The following is a 20,488-nucleotide window of genomic DNA, read 5'->3' on the forward strand; positions in this document are numbered from 1 at the left end:
GTTCTCTTAACCAATGGGCTCTCTTGCTCCACCGTAGGGTCTTTGTGCAGTCATCTGTGAAGAGGTATCTAGTCTGCTTCTGTTTCTCGGTTCTTGTGAGTAGTGCAGCAACAAGCACGTGTGCAGCTAGCTCTGTGGTGTGCTGTCTTAGAGTCTGGTTCTATACCCAAGGGCTATGCAGTGAGGAACTCCTGCACTCGTCATGGGATGGTTGAACCAGTCCACATCCCCGAGGGCTGTAGAGGACTCCCTTTCTCCACAGTTTTTCCTATTTTTTTTCTTGATGGTGGCTATTCTAACTGGAATGTGTGAAACACCAACTAAGTTTTAATTTGCATTTCCTTGATCATTAAGAATGCTGAGATTTTCTAAATATTTATTGCCTTTTGCATTTCTTCCTTCTTTTTGAGAGCTCTGTGTTCAATTTGTTTGCCTATTTACTGATTACATGATTTCATCTTTTGGAATTTAACTTTTGGCATTCTTTACACATCCTAGATATTAATCCCCCATCAATTATACGGTCAACAAATACTTTTTTTCTAGTCTGCAGGCTATTGCTTCGCTGTGCTGACTGCTGCCTTGCTACAAAGAAGCCTTTAGCCTTTTAAGTTCATGCAATCCAATTGTCAATTCTCAGACTATTTCCTATGTATTGGAGGTCTTAAACAGGAAGTCCCTGTCTACTTCTTCAAGGGTTTTGCCTGTTTTCCTCTAGCAGTTTTGCAGCTCCGGCTCTTATGGCTTGACCTTTGCTCAGGGTGAGGGAAAGGATTCTGTCTTCCTTCTTATGTGGAATTCTATTTCCCAGAATCATTTGTGGAAGAGTGTTGCTGGAGGTCCTTCCGCTCCTCCAGCCAATAGCCGCTGAGAGACCACGCCCCAATCAGCGGCTATTGGCTGGAGGAGCGGAAGAACCTCCTGCAACAGAAGAGGGTACCTTTCCATCAATGTTTTTTTTTTTTCTTAAAGTGAAAATGATGTGGCAATAGCTGTGTGTGTTGAATTCTGTTCTGTTTTTTCTTATTGGTTCATGCATTTTTTTTTGCATAAGGGCCATGCTGGTTTTGTTACTATAACTCTATAGTGTAACTTGAGGTCAGGTATTCCAGGGTTGGCTTGCTCTTGCTGCTTAGGACTGCTTTGGCTATGTAGAGTCACTTTTACTTCCATGAGCTGTCCAATAATTTTAAGATGTTCAGGTGGAAAAGCACTGTTACCGTTAAAAACACATTTCCAGTTTTACTGAATTGTGATAGGACAGGATTGTTGATTCTATTACTTCTTGATAGAACTTATTAGACTTTTCTGGATACTGCACACATAGCCAATGAGCATGAATGCTCCCAAGTACTTAAAAAAGACACTTTCTCTTCTATAAGGCTGGAGTTCAATATGCATTTATAAGATCTATTTAGGCATTATAACATTTAATGCCATTGTCCTTTCTTCTCCTCCCCCTTCTCCCCCTCCTCTTCTCCCTACATGCCCTATCTTGAACAGGCCCTGGCCACCTCTCTAATTAATGCGTCTGTTGGGAGCAGTGAGACCCCAGATCCTGAATTTCTTGTAAACAACTTGTTTTCCCCTGATCTGAGTGCCTACAGCTGCTCTGAGCTCGAGACCTTCAGGAGTTCCTGATGGCAGGAGAGTGGTTTCTGGTGGGTTTGCCTGGGGCGTGGCTATCTCTATATAATCTGCCCCTGAACACAATAAAGGGGGCATTCTTGGGGAATTCAAGGATGACCTGTGTCGCTGTCTCTCTGTCTGTGTGCGTCTGTGTATTTTAACCTCCAGCCCCCTTGCCGGAAGCTCGCGAACTGGGTAATAGCGCACCGAGCGCAGACAGTGCGCGGCATGTGTTCCTGTGTTTGTCTTCTCGGCCCTGTGTTTATGCTTCATGGAGGCTGCTGCTGTGTTTTTTTACTATGAACGATGGCTCTTAGAATCAGAGATCCATTAGGCACCCATGGATAGAAACATCCACGGAGTTTGTCCTGTGAGATATCAAGCGCTTCCTCGTGGGCGTCTGCCTGGTAATTTTCCTTTTGATTCAGTTGGTGTCTTTTAGAAGCGCCACTTCACAGGGAAGAGCTGAGTTCTGCAGGGTGGTCAAGCTGGACGTTTGCTTCTTAAGTGTGCTGTGATGATTTAAGTTTACCACTGTGAAGCACAGCTTGGTCTCGGCCTCGTCACCTGCGTACATTACTGTACAGAGTCCATCTATCACGGTCCCCTCTTTAGCTTCCGCTCACATCATCTTCCTGTTTGGCGCTGGATGTTCACATGCTCTTCCTTTCTTCCCCTTTCCCGCCTGTGTGCTTTACCTACTTCAAATGATACCTCGGATCATTCATAATGTATGGTAAAATTAATGAATACATTCTACTTTTTTCTTTTTCCTGTAATTAAAATATATTTCTACTTTTTCAGAGCATCAAACAATCATCACTTTTCTCTTATTCTTATCTCCATCGATGGCTTCCTGAACATCTTTGATTTTAACAGTCAGCGCTCATGCCCAGTCCCTTACGGTTCTTCCCTTGCAGATTATTTAGCTGCGAACTGTCTTCTAATAAATTCTCAGGAAGGGTGCCATCAGTCGAACACCCTCCATTTTTATGTTTAAATTGTTCCATAAATGACCACATGAAAATATGCTTAGTACCATTAAGTGAGTAGAGAAATTAAAATAAAACCACAGGAGACACGACTTCACACGAGAGGTAGAGAGGCCAGAACTCTTACAGAATGTGCTATAAAATGGTTCAAAGGCTGTGGAAAAGAGACGAACGTAGGCATTTCATCACATGCCCCAGCAATTTCATTTCTAGATATGTACCCAAAAGAGTTGAAAATAAGAAAACAGATTCTTCTACCCAAATGTTCATAGTAGTATTATTCAGCGTCGCAAAGGCAGAGACAGCCCAGATGTCTATCCACTGATGGATAGATAACATTTGCATATGCATACAATGGCTTCTTACTAAGCCATAGAAATTACAAAGTACTGATACACACTACAACACAGACGCACCCTTAAGAAACCCTTAAGAAATCAGGTGTATTAGATCCATTTGTAGGAAGTGTCTAGAACAGGCAAACTCATAGAAACAAAAAGCAGGTTGGCCCCAAACTGGAAGTGGGTGCTGGGGAGTAAATGACTATTTTGTTGTGGAGTGATGGCAATGTTTGCAACGTGGGAAGAGTTTGTAGTCATTGTGAAAGAGTCAATGCCTCCAATTTGTCCATTTTTACGTAGGTGATTTATGTTACGTGAATTTCACTGCGACGAAATTCGTTTCCCTAGACCCTTGGTATTTGAAGACTGGAATTGGACCTCTTGGCTTGTCCCCTGAGCTTCGGGACAGGTTTCACTACTGTCTGCTTTGCATCTTGCTCTGGAGAACTCCGCTGCTGATCTCATTCTCATGTTGTGTAAACTTCCTCTCCTTCCTGGAAGGCTGGGCGACGGTTTTCTTTTGCTGTAACTCTGAGTAGTTTTACTTGGACAGTTGCTCAGGGTGTCAAAGCTGACTGTTTTGAAATAATGTCCTGTATACTGGATCCTTCCATCCAAGAGCCAGCACTTTCTCTGGGGCGTTGTCATGTACTTTCCAATTTAGTTCCCATTCACTTTCCCCATTAGCACCTCCAATAATACTTTCGCAAACCTTTTCTCTATGTGTTATTTTCTCTCTGATTCTTTCCACTTATTTATTTCATATCATTTTCTTGTCTATTTCTACCCACTTAGCTTTTCTGGTAAGAGTCTACTTTTGGTTGCATTTTTTTCCCCTCTCTCTTAGGTACCTTGTAACTGTTACTTCCAAGTTATTTTTTTTTCTTTTTTCTTCAATTTCTTTCCTAAAACCAATTTCCCACCTTAGCAATCCCAGGTTTGTGAGTGACCAATTTTCAGAGTCCCACTCTTGTGTCCTACTTTCTGGAGTCACTTCTGGTGTCTGCCCTAAAAAAGAAGGAAGATCTTCAACAAGGCTTGCTTGCAGACACAGTCTGTGGGGAGTCAGGAGGGAGGAACTGGGAGGAATAAGAGGTTTGGATGGAAAAGCCAATGTAAAGCTATATTTGAAGTTGATCACCTCTGTGAGTGCCAGTGGCTTTGATACTGCTAGACCTTCGGAGGAACGGCACAGAATAACACACCTCCATCCCATCAGAAGAAGGCGGGTTCCACTACTCCAGGGCATCCTGATCTCATTGCTCATGAGAGTTTGCTTGTAATGTTAACTCTTTTGATGAGCTGAAGGGTGAAGAATGAGAAGTAGGGTCTAAAAGATGTGTCCTACCACTTAGGCTCCTGAGACTCATCAGTCAGGAGCTTAGCACTGGCAAACACTGTTGGGAGGTAACCTCAGTGTTTAGCTTTTTTCTTCAAATAAGCTAAACGGTTGGCAGAGTGGTGTTCCAGAACATGACCCTTTGATTGACAGTTGCCAGACCCGCCCTTGTGCCTCCCTGCCTTGAGTACACGCATACATACATACACACACACACACACACACACATTATATACACTTTTTCACATGATATATTCTCATCATAGTTTTTCCTCCTGACTCCTCCTAGATCCTCCCCACCTGCCCACCCACCCAACTTCACACCCCTTCTCTCTCTAGGAAAGCAAATGAACTGGCAAACAAAAGAAAGAAAAAGAAAGCCATACAAGTATCACATACACAAAGCCCATTAAAACATAAAATATATAAAAAATAATATACAAGCAAGAGACTAGTATGACAGAAAATACTCAGACAAAGCAACATGACACAAATTGAGTCCATTTTGTGTCTGTCATTTGCTACTGGGCAGGGGGCTTGCCCTTAAATGAGGCTAATATACCCAGAGAGACTTCACTGGCAAAAACTTATTTTTCCTTTGCAAATGGATGCCAGTTGGAGATGATGTCTTGGTTAAGGATAGGAACTCACATCCACTTCCCTCTCTCAGTACTGGGACCCTGTCTGGCTTGAACCTGTGCTGGCTCTGTATATGCTGCCACAGTGTCCATGTGTTCATCTCTTCTAGTCTGGAAGACACTGTTTACTTGGAGTCATCCATCCCCCCTGGCTCTTACAATCTTCATCTCCTCTTCAGCATAGCCACCTGAGCTTTGAGGGGAGGAGTCTGATGAAATTATACCATTCAGGACTGAGTGCTCCAAAGTCTCTCACTCTGCACATTGTCCGGTTGTGGGTCTCTTTGTTAGTTCCCATTACTACATGAGGACTCATCTCTGATGGTGGCTGAGATGCTGAGCTATAGTTATAGGAGAATGTTGTTTGGCATACTTTTATTGATATTCGGTTTTCCCCTAGGCTGATGATGTAGCTAGTCTCAGGTTCCTGGCCACTTTAGCACTGTCAGGCATGGGTTCCATTTTATGGAGTGGGCCTTAACTGCAACAAGTGGTTGGTTACTCCCACAATGTCCGTGCCATTACTGTACCAGTGCATAATACCGGCAGGTCACCATTGTAGATCACAGGGTTTGTGGCTGGGTTAGTGGTCACCTTTCTCTTCTGGTAGCATGCCAAGTACATTATGATACCATGAACACTAGTCAGTAAGCTGTGATTGGTTCTTTTGTGAGGCTCATGACTGGTGGAAGTAGACGTTATCCTGTGACTGGCTAGATTATACTCTGAGCACTAGCACGACATACCTATTTCTAGCTAGCTTAGCAAGATGTTTTTCAGTCTTCTAGTCTAGAGGTTTCTTTTCTGTGCACTGGTTAACTCTCTCCTCACTTCTAGTGTTGCAACTTTGTCTCCAATAAAACCTTCTCCTGATAGTCTTTTACCTACTGTCTCTTTGTGGTCTTTATGACTGGGAAGGTGGGCTGAACTAGTTGAAAGAATAGTAGGAAAAAACTGGGGCTTTTAGCCTGGCACCAGCAGCAACAGTGGGCAGGTTGCTGAGGAGTCCATTAGAGGCACCGGGAGCTGAGGGTCCCAGCACTCAAAGGTCAGCAACGCTGAGGTAAATGAGCTCCAAAGAGCCCTGTCACTGGAGCGCTTACTGGGATCCAGCAGAATTCCAGGAGCAACTGAGGGAAGAATCTACAAAAGCTGAGGATGGTCGAGGTATTAAGATGGTGAAAGATGGCAGGGGAACTGAGAGGCTGCGAGGAGCTGAAGGTGGGAGCTGATCCTCCACGGGATGCCAGCTCTGGTCCATTGGAATAGTTCCAGAGTGCCAAAGAAACAGAGAGTTGGTGGTCTTGATACCCAAAGAACTGAAACGTGGGCCACTGTTAGCGCTTTAAACCCTATACAATGAGCCTTACAAAGGGAGAACTCTCTTCCTTTGGAAGCCCCTGGTTCTCAGGTATTAGAGTCATAAGCCTATGGGTTTGGAAGCACCAGCTGTTTGTAACACAGGTGATGTAACTGAGAAGTTGTCTCTTCGGTCTTAGTGATGTCCCTCTGAACATGTGTCTTTCATCTCCACTTGCTTTTAAGATTTCCTTTTTCCTTTGGTTTTTCAGTTTTTCTATAAAATATCATGAAAATTTTGGTGTGTTTAAGAATCCTGGACATATAGAATTAAATAATTTAAAAAATTAACCATTACAGTAAAACTTAGTTATTTTGTGTTTATGTGTGGGGGATTATGCATGCTATGATGTGTGTGTTTGTGCAAGTGCGTAGGTCAGAGGGCAATTTGAAGGGATTGTTTTTCTCCTTCCACAATTATTGGTACTAATTTGAGAATGCAGAGGGTAACTTCTAGAGAGTTGCTTCTGACAGTGACAGGCGGTGGTGGTTCTAGCAGTCTGAGAATTCTTCATCAATACAGAGATGGGAGAGCGAGAACAGGGTTTCAGACTGGACGGTCTACTTCCCAGTTACAGTTGTCTTGATTTAGTTTTCCAGTCCCGACTCAAATTGTGGAGGACATACTTGGGTCTCAAGTCCAATACCAACTTTCTCCCTTCAAGACCCAGAGGTCTCTGAGGTTCTGTGTGGTCTCCTGACCTCATGTTCAAACTAGCAAGTACCTGTGGGGGAAGAGCAGCCCCAGTCTGGGCTCATCCTCCACGCGTTCAGCAGGCGGGACCGTGGAGCACAACAGCCCAGGTAGCCAGATGGCATTTTTAACATTTCCAAATGATGTCTTCTTGTTCTCAACAGTGGGTGGTGAGACCATCAGGTTCACTAACACTGGGCAGATCGCTGTCCTGCTGCAGAAGGTTCACGCTCAAGCCACAGACTCCTCTATTTTGGCACTGAAATGTTAGCGACAAGGGTGGACTTCAAAAACATGGGTTAAAAGTTATGTGGAAAAAAGAAAGCTGTACAAACAATGCCTGCAGTGTCTGACAGTTATGTAAATAAAGAGCAAAACAATTCTATACATATTGTGTGGATAAATGCATGTGTTTACATACAAACGGTGGTGGGAAGCAGGTCTGGATTACCGGTGGTATGTAGCGGGAGACTTTAACCATCTGTATTCTGATTTCTAATGAACATATGGGCATGTGGCTCTTGTGCTAGTTCAACATTTTTATTTATTTAAAATAAAGGAAACGAGCATGCCCAGATGTGGATGTCTACTTCTGGTTGGTGGGATGACGGGCAGTCGCTGTTTCCTTTGCCCTCTCCAGCTTCGTGATGCTCAACTGACAGCTGCTGAGAACGCTTCATCCTTATTTTGTATTCTCAGAGAAGATGGAGGCAGGATTCCCTTTCAATTTCTGCATTCCTTGGACCGGCTGAGACAATCCCGATAGAGAAGGGTTTGGGGGAACCCAAGTTTCTTAGCTCAACATTGCCCTCTTCTGTTGCTGCAGCTCTCTTTAGTTTCTTGAGGAAATGCCCACTTTTTATTGATTTAATCTTATTTATCGTGTTTCTTGGGAAGCCAGTTAGTTCTCTCTTTTATTTCGCTACAAGTCTCCAAGGCATCTTCCTCTTCCAGAATGGCCTCCTCCTTGTTGCATCTGGTCCTACAGACTGGACGTTGCTTCTTTTTCTCCAAGAGCTAATGATCTGATGTTGCCAAATGTGTTCGTCAGCTTACTGCTGCTATGGAAAAACATCTGAGGTAAAATTAATCTTGACACAGAGCTGTGGGTTTTCAGGCCATAATCACTTGGCCCTGTCGCTCTGGGTCTGTGCTGAGGGGGAGCATCATGGTAGAGTATGTGGCAGGCAGACAGAGCAGACCTCTAGGAAGCAGACGGGGGAAGGGCTAGGCTCAACATCTCCTTCAAGAGCACATCCCCAGGGACCCAAGGTCTTCTAACCAGGCTCTACCCCCTTCTACTAGCAACCCAGGCTGGGTGCTGTGAGTCTCTAGGGGACATTCTAGACTCCAGCGGTAACACCAGGCCTCACCACCAGCTCCAATACTCAGCCACTCGGGTTGGCTGGTCCCTCTCCTCCGTTGGCACAATCTGTGTTCTTCCACCACCTGAATTCTGTCAGACCATGTTATGTGCAAACCAAACCATGCCTGGCTGGCAGTGGCTTTCTGAGCTGACATTTCCTTCCCTCATGCATCAAAACGTATTTGGAGATTTTCTTTCTCTTCCATCTGTTGCAGGAGTGGGGTTATTTCTAGTCCTGTGAGAATCCCAAACAAACTGAAAACGAATCCATGCATTTTAACTTTTAGAAAGGACTGGGTCTTAGAGCTATCTTTTTTTTGCTATCTGCTTCTCATTTCATTGCCTTTTGCCTAGAGTTGTGCAGTCTAGCAGATCCGAGGCCTTTGGAAACTGAGGTTTCCTTTGTGGTTGAGTATGCTGTTGATCTTCCTTTGAATGTTCCATGTGTGTTCTATATCTGTCTGAGCTTGGTGATCATGCTAAACAAATCTAGACTTTTTCTACATCTCTGATCTGCCATGTCTGCGGGTTAAAAAAAATCTATGACTAAAATTCCTGCAGCCGTAACATCCTCCAGCCTGCTGGCTGCTGTATTTTGAGGCTAAATTCCTTGGTGCGTGGCTGGAGTGCACACATCCTTGGCCCACTGTTCCCTTTAATAGTACAAGGTCTTTGCCTTTTGTTTCCACTGTGAACTCTCATGGTCTGAGATGCCCCAATGTTTACAGATTCAGCATGTCTGTCTTGTGTTTGATACCTCCTGTCTTTCTTGTTTGGGTCAAAGAGAGGTCTACTTAATATCTTGGTTGTGCGAATAGTATCTTAAGTTTTCTTCTACAATTCCTCTTACTTCCTCGCTGTTAGTAACACGTGAGCCTATGGCAAAGCATATCTGTACCAAGGAGAGCTGGATTTTGATCAAACGTTTCCTTAGATATTTATAAAACTTCCCTTTTGTTTTCTGACCAGGGCTGCCTGAGAGCTGCCAGAGCGTCTGCCTCTGTGACCTGAAGCCCAGGCACGGAAATCAGTTCCAGAAGGGCTGCAGTGCCCTGCCAAGTGCACGGAGACAAGCCTGTGCCATGCACGTTGGCATCCACTGTCATCCAGCTACTTGGGAAGTTGAGGCAGGAAGGCTTTGAGTTCAAGTCAGGAATGCCAGATTGGCCAGACAGCAGTCCCCAGCCCCATTGCCATCTCGAAAGAGAGAGATACAATGGAGCATTGTGAGAAGCCCCTGAGCTGCCACAGATGCTGCTGCCCCACACATGGGGAACGCCAAGCAGAGAAAGGGAGGAAGGAGTATTCAACAGAGCTGGGGCGGTGGTGGTGGTGGTGGGGAGTGGGTCGTCTAATCAGGTGAGTTCCAGGGCAGTACGAGCTGCATAGTGAGAAGTTCTAGAAAGTCAAGGCCAAGCTGCCAGCCAATGAAACGAGCTGATAGACATGGGGTGCTTGGTTGGTTAGAGGAATGAACAGAGATAATAGAAAGATAAGAATTAAGACACTAATAAAAAAGAAACAGAAATGGAGGCTGGAGAGATGGCTCGGCAGTTAAGAGCACTGGCTGCTCCTCCAGAGGATATGACTGTGGGTCCCAGCACCCACCTGTCAGCTCGCATCTTTCCTTAACTCCAGCTCCAGCCTCTGCGGACAGCCCTGCCCACATAACTTACCGCCATCATGATGACAAACACATAGACATAATGAAATATAAAACTTTAAATCAAACAAAACCAAACGGTGTGTAGTGAACAGAAAGATGGTGTTGTTACAGTAATCAATGTGATTCTCTGGTGAGAGGGAAGGGACAAAAGGAGGTGGCCAGACATCGCTCCAGAGCTCACACCATACCTGTGTCTATTTTGTGGATTTCAGATTTCAATTTGATTATTTCCTGCTGTCTAGTTCTCTTGGGTGAGTTTGCGTCTTTTTGTTCTGTAGTTTTCAAATGTTCTGTTAATTCACTAGTGTGGGATTTTCCCAGCTTCTTTATGTAGGCATTTAGTGCTACGAACTTTACTCTTATTACTGTTTTCATTGTGTCCCATAAGTTTGGGTATGTTGTGTGGTCATTTTCATTGAATTTTAGGAAGTCTTTTATTTCTCCCTTTATTTCTTCCTTGATCCATTAATGATTCAGATGAGCAATGTTTAATTTTCATGTGTTTGTGGGCTTTCTGGAATTAGTATTGTTGTTGAATTCGAGTTTTAAGCCATGGTGATGTTAAGATACATGGGGTTATTCCAATTTTTTTTTTATTTGTTGAGGTTTGTTTTGTTACCAAGTATGTGGTCAATTTTTGAGACGGTTCCATGAGGTGCTGAGAAGAAGGTATATTCTTTTATGTTTGGATAGAATATTCTATAGATGTCTGTTAGGTTCATTTGAGTCATAACATCTGTTAGTTCCCTTATTTCTCTGTTATTTTGTCTGACTGACTTGTCCAGTGGTGAGAGTGGAGTGTTGAAGTCTTCCACTAATAGTGTGTGGGGTTTAATGTATGATTTAAGCTTTAGAAGTGTTCCTTTTACATATAGGGTGCCCTTATATTTGTGGCATAGATGTTCAGTATTGAGATTTCCTTTTGATGGATTTCTCCTGTGACCAATATGAAATGTCCTGCTTTGTCTCTTTTGACTGATTTCAGTTTGAAGTCTATTTCGTTAGATATTAGGACAGCTACACCAGATTGTTTCTTAGTCCATTTGATTGGAAAAATTTTTTCCAACCCTTTATTCTGAGGCGATGTCTGTCTTTGAGGTTGAGGTGTGTTTCTTGTATGTAGAAGAAAGATGGATTCTGCTTTTGTATTTAATCTGTTAGCCTGATACACACCATACCTGAATGCTATCTGGAAAACAAAGGGGTGCCAGCCTTGATGGTGCACGCCTGCCTCTGCCTTTAATCCCACACTCAGGAGGTGAAGGCAGGCAGATCTCTGGGAGTTTAAGGCCAGACTGTTCCATATGGCGATTTCCAGGCCAGCCAAGGCTACATAGTGAGATCCTGTATTTTTCTTTTAAACAAAAGAAAGATAAAAGAAAATGGACCACCACCGCCCGGCGCACGCCTTTAATCCCAGCACCCGGGAGGCAGAGGCAGGCGGATCTCTGGGAGTTCGAGACCAGCCTGGTCTACAGAGCTAGTTCCAGGATAGGCTCCAAAGCCACAGAGAAACTTTGTCTCAAACATAAAAAAAAAAAAAGAAAATGGAGAGGCCAGGACAAAGGGAGTCATACCTACAGCGTGGGCTGGGCTTCCAGGAGTTGAACTGTGAGGTACTGTCCACTGGGGATGCTCTGAGATGGAAGTGAAAGAGGACGTTTTCTAACGCTGCAGTATCGGCTCTAAAATGCTTGTTTCTGTTACTTTGATATTTTCTGGCTGACCTAGAGGCTGTTTTTGTTGGGAACACAAGGGATGTAAGACTGTGTTTGCTCCCACTTATGGATTTAATTAGGCGTGGTGCCCAATCCATCATAAATCATGGTTTGGTTTCTCTTTGTTAAGAGAGCCAGAGGCCTTTAGGCATGGGTCACTTACTAGAGTGCACTCTGACCTTTGGGAGGAGTCATCATCCCCACAGTGTCAATCACTCGATCACCTTACAACCAAAGCTTCTTCCTCGGTTGTTTTGTGTTACATGAAGATCATATTTTAGTCTCATATTTGTTCACAGACATGATTCACATTTTGCTATTTTGTACATAAGGAAATCATTCTAAACACAGCAACAGTGCCAGCTTGACTGAAAAAAAAAGCTATTTTCCATATCCACAAAAATGTTAATCAGATTCTTGTTAGAACATGTGTAAGAACTGGTTCTCATTGTCACAGCTCTTGATGTCAGATTACTAAAATAATTTATGTTTTGTTGTGGCGACATGGGTGCATGCAGAGCCTCCCAAGTCACATGACCACGTCTTAGCCCACACTTCTTCCTGACACATAGAAATTATTTGTGTTTTGTGGTAACAAATGAATGGCAGGAACAGTGGAATTTCAACGCGGCCGTTCTTTATTTGATTAAACATAGTCTCTATTTATTCTTAAAAAAACTAATTTAAGTTAAATGGCAACAAACCATGATAATTCAGAAAACATGTTGAAACCGAGAGTGAAGAGAAATGTCCTCTATGTAAACCACACTGTAAACCATAAAACTTATTTTTGTCAACTGCCTCTCATGACAGTGGCTGGGAATTTGACATTTCTACTACAGTAGGCAAAAAACCATGTACAATGCACTCGCCCACACGCCACATCACGTCTCTATTTGTATTTCCAAACTAAAGCATTGCTGCTCCCAGAGTGCTGCGTGCACTGTGCGGTTACGAGAACTGCAAGTTCTCCTCGGGGCTGTGTCGGTGTGCCCGGTAGCCCCCACACCCTAGCCATCCTTAACAAAGCAAGGCTAGCTCATGGAGCTGAACTTTTCAGTGAACCCTGGCTAACACATGGCTAGACAAAGAGGCTGTGGCCTCGGCGTGAGGACACTCATTCCACTTCCCCATAGAACCCTTTAGCAGCCATTGCGTGTGAGCTTGGGAACATCTGTGGGAGTCTGAAGCAGAGGGTTTTAAGGCTAGTAAATACAAACGGCACAGAAGCCTGCCTAAATCCCCACTTGTACTTGAGGCACAGACTCTATACGGTCGACTCACTTCTAAGACTTCCCTGTCTCTACTTAAAGATGCTAAGAAGTCAGCACCATCCATTTTCCTCTCCGCAGAAAGCATTATTTAGTTTGGGATATAACATTTTAAAACAATAATGCATGCCTCCTGGGAGAATACCACAATAAATGTCTCAAAAACTGCTCAGCTAATCCCAGGGTATAATCTGGCTGTTTTAGATTACTGCAGGGAATATTATGGGCCTTAATGACACTTTAGCTGCACAAAGCCAAAGAAAGCTGGAAAGAAAGGCCAAAAAGATGAGCTCAGAGCCAGCTAAAGTGACAACAAACATGTGGTTGTTTACTAGGATTGGAGAGGTTTTGTCTGCAGATGTTTGTGGTCACTAGAAGGTTCCAGAGGAATGAGTTGTTAGGAAGATCTGCAGAGTCTGATGAGAACAAGATTCCTCTTGGAGATGGCAGGCCTGGGGGCAGGGATGCCCAATGGTACAGACAAAATTTATAGAATCCTGTGGTCACATCATACTCTACTGGTCCCACAGAGTGTGCCAACAAATTAATATCGTATGGATGTCATTTCAAAGCCTCCCAAGGAGGAGTCACCGCTGAAGCCGTCAGAGCACAGACGGTTCAACTATACACTGATATTCATACTTGCATTTCTGCATTATAGCTGCTTTTTCCCCTGTTGAACTGTAATGAATTGTCTCATAATCTATTCCATCTTCCTGCCATTAGCAGGCTTTGAATGTTCACAAATAGGAGCAAAGAACTCATTTTCCAGGGCTTTAATCACACAAAGAGGGAATGCCTAATTCTCTAAATGAAATGGTCTGTGATCACTGAAGCAGAGATTTAATATAGCACGGCAAATTAGGTAGATTTTAATAAATTACTTATCTCCCTGAATACTTTACATATGCTTAAGAAGGAATAGCCTGTTTGCAAACAGTGAAAACCCACAGTCTATAAAAATCCTTTGAAGAAAACGACAAATAAAAAAGTAAATTAAAAAATGAAATGCATTATATCTCAGACCCCCAGAGACAATTCCTTTGCAGCACCGATCACAGCTCCATTAAAAATATCAATTAAACCCTTCAGCAAGACCGTGTAAAAGCTAGAAATTAACTTCTGGAGCTGCTCTTTGAGGGTCTGCATAACCAGACACATCCAGCACTGTGTAAGCTTGAAGTAAGGTTAAAAACGATGAAAGGTCTCCTTTCATGTCTGACCAAACATCTTAGGGTTCGGGTCATACTTTATTTTTTCTATGTAATAACTTTAGTTTGTAAAGTATGAATTTCCTATATATATATGTATGCATGTATGTATCTCTCTATCTTTATATAATCTTGGGTCCCATATCAGCATTACAGACACATGGATACCATATAACGACTACACTGTTTATGGAAAACAACAAAAACTGGGAGCAATTTACTAAGTTGATGCCATATCTCCTTCTTTATATCAAATTGATAAAAACCGCATGCATCAAAGAAAACACATACTGAGCTTTAATGTGCTCAAAGTGGATATTAGCATTTTAAGGCGCAAGATTAACACATTAATCCAAGTAATTTTCATATATTGCTTCTAATAAAATCTTCACAGTATAAAAGTCTTAATGAGGCTAATCAGAAGCTTTTCCTTTAGTGGGACGATTAGGGATAACGTAAAAAGTATTTCTTTCCCATAGGTTTCCCAAGATTTAGGCTTTTCCTTATGAAAAATAAAACTATTCCCACTTCTTTGTAAGAAAACGTTACAAATGTAAATAGCTATTTCATCCTAACATGTTGATATAAATTATTGAGAAGGTAGACCACTGAGGAGAAATGAAGTCCTAAGGGGTGGCAGTCATGGGTAGAGGGAACAGAAAAATAAACAAAAACCTATACGAGATTTGAAACTGAAGCCTAAGCCCAGCACCTCCCAGCTCCCCATGAATTATAGATTACACACACCAGAGTGATTACTCAAAATCTCATCCTGGAGTTTTCATGTGGGCATTTCCTCAGAGGTGAACGCCTCTGCAGTAGCTTCTTCCAGGCTTCCTAGTCCTCTCCATGTTGCTCGTTGACAGACCGCAGAGCAGCGAGCGCTCTCACGGTCACCTTCAGCTTGCCGATGCTGCCTCCGTCCGCTCGGGCATCCAACACTGAGAAGAGGGCAGCAGCAAGGTCAATGGTGGTCAGCAGTGCTCTTGGCTAGGCTAGTTCATACGGCTTTGAGAGGAGCACAGTGTGTGGGAGCACATGTGTGAAGGCACACATTTTATGTGTGCTCTGAGGCCTACCGAGTGAGAGGCTACAGCTATACAAACTGCAGCCCCCCAAATCTCTGCAAAGACATTGTGCAATTAACGTTAGGAAAAGCAAAATGTCAGTCAGACCCACGAACTTTAAGGCATCTGTGAATTGGCTCTGAAGGCCTGAGGTTCACTTCTTGAGTGAACGTGGGTTTTCCTTAAGAGAGCTACCAGTGATGGCCCAAAGGCAGACTAGTTAAGTCTCGGAGCTTCTTTGAACACAGCCTGGTGCTATGCCAGGTCAGTCCCCCCGGACCCTATCAGCTGGGGAGATATTTCCGAGGGATCCAAGGCCAGAATTCTAGAGTTTGTACGTTTGATAGTGCTTATGGGTCTTGTAGTTTCTTGTTATTTCTTTGAACTGTAACAGTGGGGGTGGATCAAGTGTTCCTCCAGCCTAGCACCCTGAATAGATGAGCTACAGTGACTGCCTCTAGTAGTGCCTGTGTTACTTCAAAGAACCATTGTGAGAAGACCTTCAAAGAAAACTTGGTAGGCATGTGGGTGGAGAAGGGAGCCCCCAGATGCGCAGTGGCCCAGTGGTTCCCAGAGGATTCTCCTGAGCTCTCATCTTTTCTGGAGACCACTCACTTGCACATGATCCAGAACAAGGTATTAAAATGCTGTTAGAGACAGTGTCTGGCCATTGGACTGGCTTCTTGAACATGGTCCTAACATGTTTAAGAAGATGCTGGGTGTCAGCTGAGTGTGGCTGTGGCCTCCAAGGAGGAGGTAGGTCACTAAGCAGAGCTGACTACAGAGACTGATGTTGGTGATTCCTATTAGATTCTTAGTCCCAGAGAGGTGACTAAGGGTACGTGAACATTTTCTCATCTTTTGCTCCATGACAGTGTAACTAGCTGCCACCACGCTGGCTGTGCAAACTTCACGGATGCTTCCAAACATGCTCCCAGATACTTATTTGCTCTAACTGGGGCAATCATTTGGTGCAGTCCAGACTTCAGAGAACCCGCCATGTGTCTGGGACAGGTAGCTCCACAGAGCTGCCATAGCACCGCAGAATCCTGGACCCTAGAAAGTGCTCAGAAAGGGATTTGATTGTGACCTCAACAGGTAAATCACAAACCCAGCACATAGTCTCAGAGAGGGCTTAGCCAGCTTGAAGCAGAAGCATTGAGTTTCTCGACTCACTGTGTGTGGCCAGGGCCTTCCTTGGTTATGGTTTATAAAGTATAATCCCTTGTGTGATGTAAGAACAGGAGAAATGACGCACTGATGGGACTCACGCCTAGAAAGGTAAAAATCTAGGCTACAGTTTTGTGAGGAACATACGAAATGCCAGAATCCTAGCGTTAGCAGAGGAGTCACACCCTCTCGCTGCAGCCCTGAACTAGAGAAGGCTCCAGAAGATGCTGGTGTGGTTTGGAATAACAAGCTTAAGGCTATGTGTCTTAGCCCCCACACTAAGAAATGCATTAGTTATTTCTGTGAAGCTCAGTTATTTAAAAGTTTCTATCAGCCACAGAAGGGTGAGGAAGGGAAGAGGAGGGTGCAGGGTCAGGCTTCCAGCTGCAGCAGTTGCTAGCCTGAGCTGCACAGCCTTCTGTTGAGGTGTGACAGACCCCTCCCAGGCAGCAGAAAGAAGTCAGAATAATGATAATGATGATGATGATGATAATAATAATAATTTGGTAGTGGCGGCTGCGCAGACAGAGCCATGCTTTCATTCATACCATCAAGGTCCTGCTCGATGATGTCTCTCCCTTTCTGAAACATATCCATGAGGTCAACATGAGCAATGCCGATGTCCTCACACTCTAGGTCCTGCTCGTCCTCAGGAGGGTCACTCACCACGGTGAAGCGCACACTAAGAAGGACAGGACAGAGAAGGTCACGGACACTCATTCTGTTTTGTTTTCTATAACTATGTGGAAAATGACAATGTTTTCAGTGGTGCTAGTAGAAAGGAAATTACCTTAGGCAAGGATCTTAACTGAACTATTTGAAGCTTTCCAATGGGCACCAATCTCCTTTTTAAGCCTGGATGGTAATTATCTCCAGAATCAAATAAAATGACCAGGCAAAGAGAAGGACCCAATGTCCATGTCATTGCACCAAATCTGATATTTGATACTTCTACTTTTAATACTAAAAGGATGAAGCTCACAAAGGCCATGGTAGGTTACACAGTCAGCATTTTTGACAGAAAGAAATGCTTCCCCCACTCCCCAGCAGTACAACTCTGGGGTTGGTAGCAAGTAATCTACCCAACTGTATGTGCTGTCCTACAAAATGCAGAGGTTGCACTGCCTGGGGAGCGGTCTGAATGCCCACAGAGAAAGGCTGAGCTCTGCCCAACGGCTGTATCAGATATTCATATTGCTTCAGCAACCTTTTAATATACAACCACAGCATCCAAGTTCTACTTTACTTTTAGACACATAATTGCAGGGCTCTGATGGAACTGATTTGAATTAGTGGCTTGTGCTGAGGCCAAACACACTTGGATTGACCAAATGACAGGAATTTACAGTTAAGTACTCTTTTGATATGTCTTGGCAGCATAGCTTAAACCATGGATGCTTGTAAATCTTACCATTTTAAATTCTGTGAAACATATCTATCCCAAATCAGAAACAAAACAAGAAACAGAAAAATTGAAGCCCCTGAGAAATCAGACCTTGAAAAACACAAATCAAATCCTTTCCAAATGCTGATAGGTAAACACAACGATGTCTCTAACCAACTTGCTGAAGACAACACTCAGCATTTCACTCCTTTACAAGCCTGTTTTTAGCTAGGAAAAGAATGTGAAGAAATTAGAAAATAGAGATCTCTTAAGCCCAATGAAAGTTAACACCCGTTCACACAGAAACCATAGACATGGATCCCGACTGTCGAGTGGTCCAAGTATTTCACATGACGCACAGGATACAGGGATCCAGATGCGTGGTTAGGACATTCATTTGTAGTTCACATTCTGACTGCCACACTCGTATAGCTGTGTGATGCTGAAGAAATCCCTCACGTCTCCCTGATCTAAGTTTCGTTATCTGTGCAATGAGGACATTAGACCTATGAACAGGGAGGGCTCTTGTGAAGATTAGATGCGGTGATACAAGTAAGCAGAGCCTGGAACACAGCAGGGTGAGCAAAGTAAAAAAAGGTGAGCTAAACAGATTTCCAAGTTAACTACTGATTTCTTTACTCACTTAGACAAAACAACTGTTGATAGAGCCCAAGAGGTGGTACACTGGCTCTCTTGTAAAGAACTTGGATTTCAGCCCCAGCACCCACGTGGCAGCTCACAAATATCTGTAACTCCAGTTCCAGGGGATCCAATGCCCTCTTCTGATCTCTTCAGGCATAGTATACACATGGTGCATATATAGACATGCAAGTGAGACACTCATGTACAACAACAACAACAAAGTTGTCCTAGAATGAATGTAGTTTGGAAAGAAGAAATTAAAAATTAAAGCATATGACCACTGTAGCATTGTGAGTGCCACGACACGCCATCCTTCTAACAGTGCCGGCGGAGGGCATCCTGCAGAGCGGGACACACAGAAAAGGAGGCATAGAGTAATGGGGTATTTTCAGGTACTTTAATCTCAGATTTTTAGCTCATACCTGCATCATCTTATAAAGAAAGGCTATTACCTTCATTGAGTGTAGTACATTAATTCTGAGACAAAATTAAAAAAACCTAAGTTCTATAAAAGGGCTAAGAATGTGAAAATGTAATATTCCTGACTTTACATTTGTAAAGAGCAAATGAGAGGTCAAATAAAATTCGCAGATCTAGTGCAGAGATCAATGTTAAAACTCTAGCCTCTGGGGCAGACTACTGGACCACTGGCAGTGGCACCAGGATTTATCCCTACTGCATGTACTGGCCTTTTGGGAACCCATTCTCTTTGGATGGATACCTTGCTCCCAAAGCAATGTGCCTTACCCTCTCTGAGGAGTGGATGGGATTGGGGTGGAGGGGGGAAGGAGGCAAGGGAGTGGGAACTGGGATTGGTATGTAAAATGAAAAAAGACTGTTTGTTTTCTTTTAAAAACAAACAAACAACTCCAGCCTCACATGGACCTCAGCAATAACCTGGTTTCCATTCCCAGCATTAAAAATAAATAAAGCCAATGAAAGAACTAGAAAGTTAAACTCAAAAGGGATGAAAGATAAACTAGATAAAATAAAAAAAACTAGCCTGTATACACACATGCATGCACCCAAGCATACCTCTTGACCTACTTTTGGCTGTTAGAACAAATGCGTTCTGGTGGCCATTCCTCATGGAGGCTCCTGGCCTGCCCAAGGACCCAGATGCACATCTGGGGGTGCAAACATCATGTGATCCCCAGCTGTGTCTTCCTGCAACTCTCTACTTCTAAGATCAGCCTTGCTAGCCCTCCCATCTACCCCAGAATGCCCTCTGCCTCATCCTTCTTGCCTGGTATTCCCTCAGCCTAGAACCCTATGTCCCAGGCTCTTGTATCTCAACTGAGTCCCTTCAACCTTCATAAATCAGCTTAAATGTCCCCTTCCCAGATTGGCTTTCATTCTTATCTACTCTTTTAGTATTTAGTTTGTTCAATCTTTTTTCTTTCTCTTTATCTTTTTAAGGGCCCTCACTACATAGCTCTGGCTGGCCTGTAACTTCTTATGTAGACTGGCCTGGCCTCTAACTCACAGATATGTACCTGCTTCTGCCTCCTAAGTACTGGGATTGAAGATGATGAGTGCCACCATACCCCGTGTTTGTTCAATTTTTATTACTAATCATCACCATGTGTCATTAATTTATCTGTTTACTTGTCATCAGTTTGTCTTCCTCCTTGGTGAATTTTTTTCAGTAGAAATTTTACTCAAGAAAAAGAAATCAAAAGGGAACTTGAATCACTCAAAACTATGACCTAAAATTAATAAGGAATTTTTTTGATATCTTATGTGTACAAGTGTTTGTCTGAATGTATGTATGTGTCCCATGTGCATGCAGTGCCCATAGAGGCCAGAAGAGGGCATCAGGACCCCTGGGGCTGGAGCAGATGGCTGTGAGCCACCTGGTGGTGCTCAGAACCAAATTCAAATTCTCTGGAAGAATGGCCGGTGCTCTTGGCGACTAAGCCGCCTCTCCAGCCCCAAGTTAATAATTTTTAAAGTTTTATTTCAATGTATCATTGTTTAAAACATTTGTGTATTTCCAAA

The 20,488-nt window shown here is 43.4% G+C and overlaps 1 protein-coding gene across 2 annotated transcripts in view; it reads right to left on the bottom strand.

Moving 5' to 3' along the window:
* Window positions 1–12,358: 12,358 nt before the first annotated feature.
* The window catches only part of Rpgrip1l (RPGRIP1 like), a 113,941-nt gene continuing 105,811 nt past the window's right edge, over window positions 12,359–20,488 (bottom strand). For both annotated transcript variants that reach the window (XM_075976873.1, XM_075976874.1), the window contains exons 25-26: window positions 17,010–17,143; window positions 12,359–15,165 (exon numbers count right to left, since the gene is read on the bottom strand). In XM_075976873.1, the coding sequence (XP_075832988.1) occupies window positions 15,062–15,165; window positions 17,010–17,143 (238 nt within the window). In that variant the 3' untranslated portion in view covers window positions 12,359–15,061. The remainder of the gene's footprint in view (window positions 15,166–17,009; window positions 17,144–20,488) is intronic.

The sequence above is a fragment of the Microtus pennsylvanicus genome, chromosome 6 (genome assembly GCF_037038515.1).
Source record: "Microtus pennsylvanicus isolate mMicPen1 chromosome 6, mMicPen1.hap1, whole genome shotgun sequence".
Lineage (NCBI taxonomy): Eukaryota > Metazoa > Chordata > Mammalia > Rodentia > Cricetidae > Microtus > Microtus pennsylvanicus.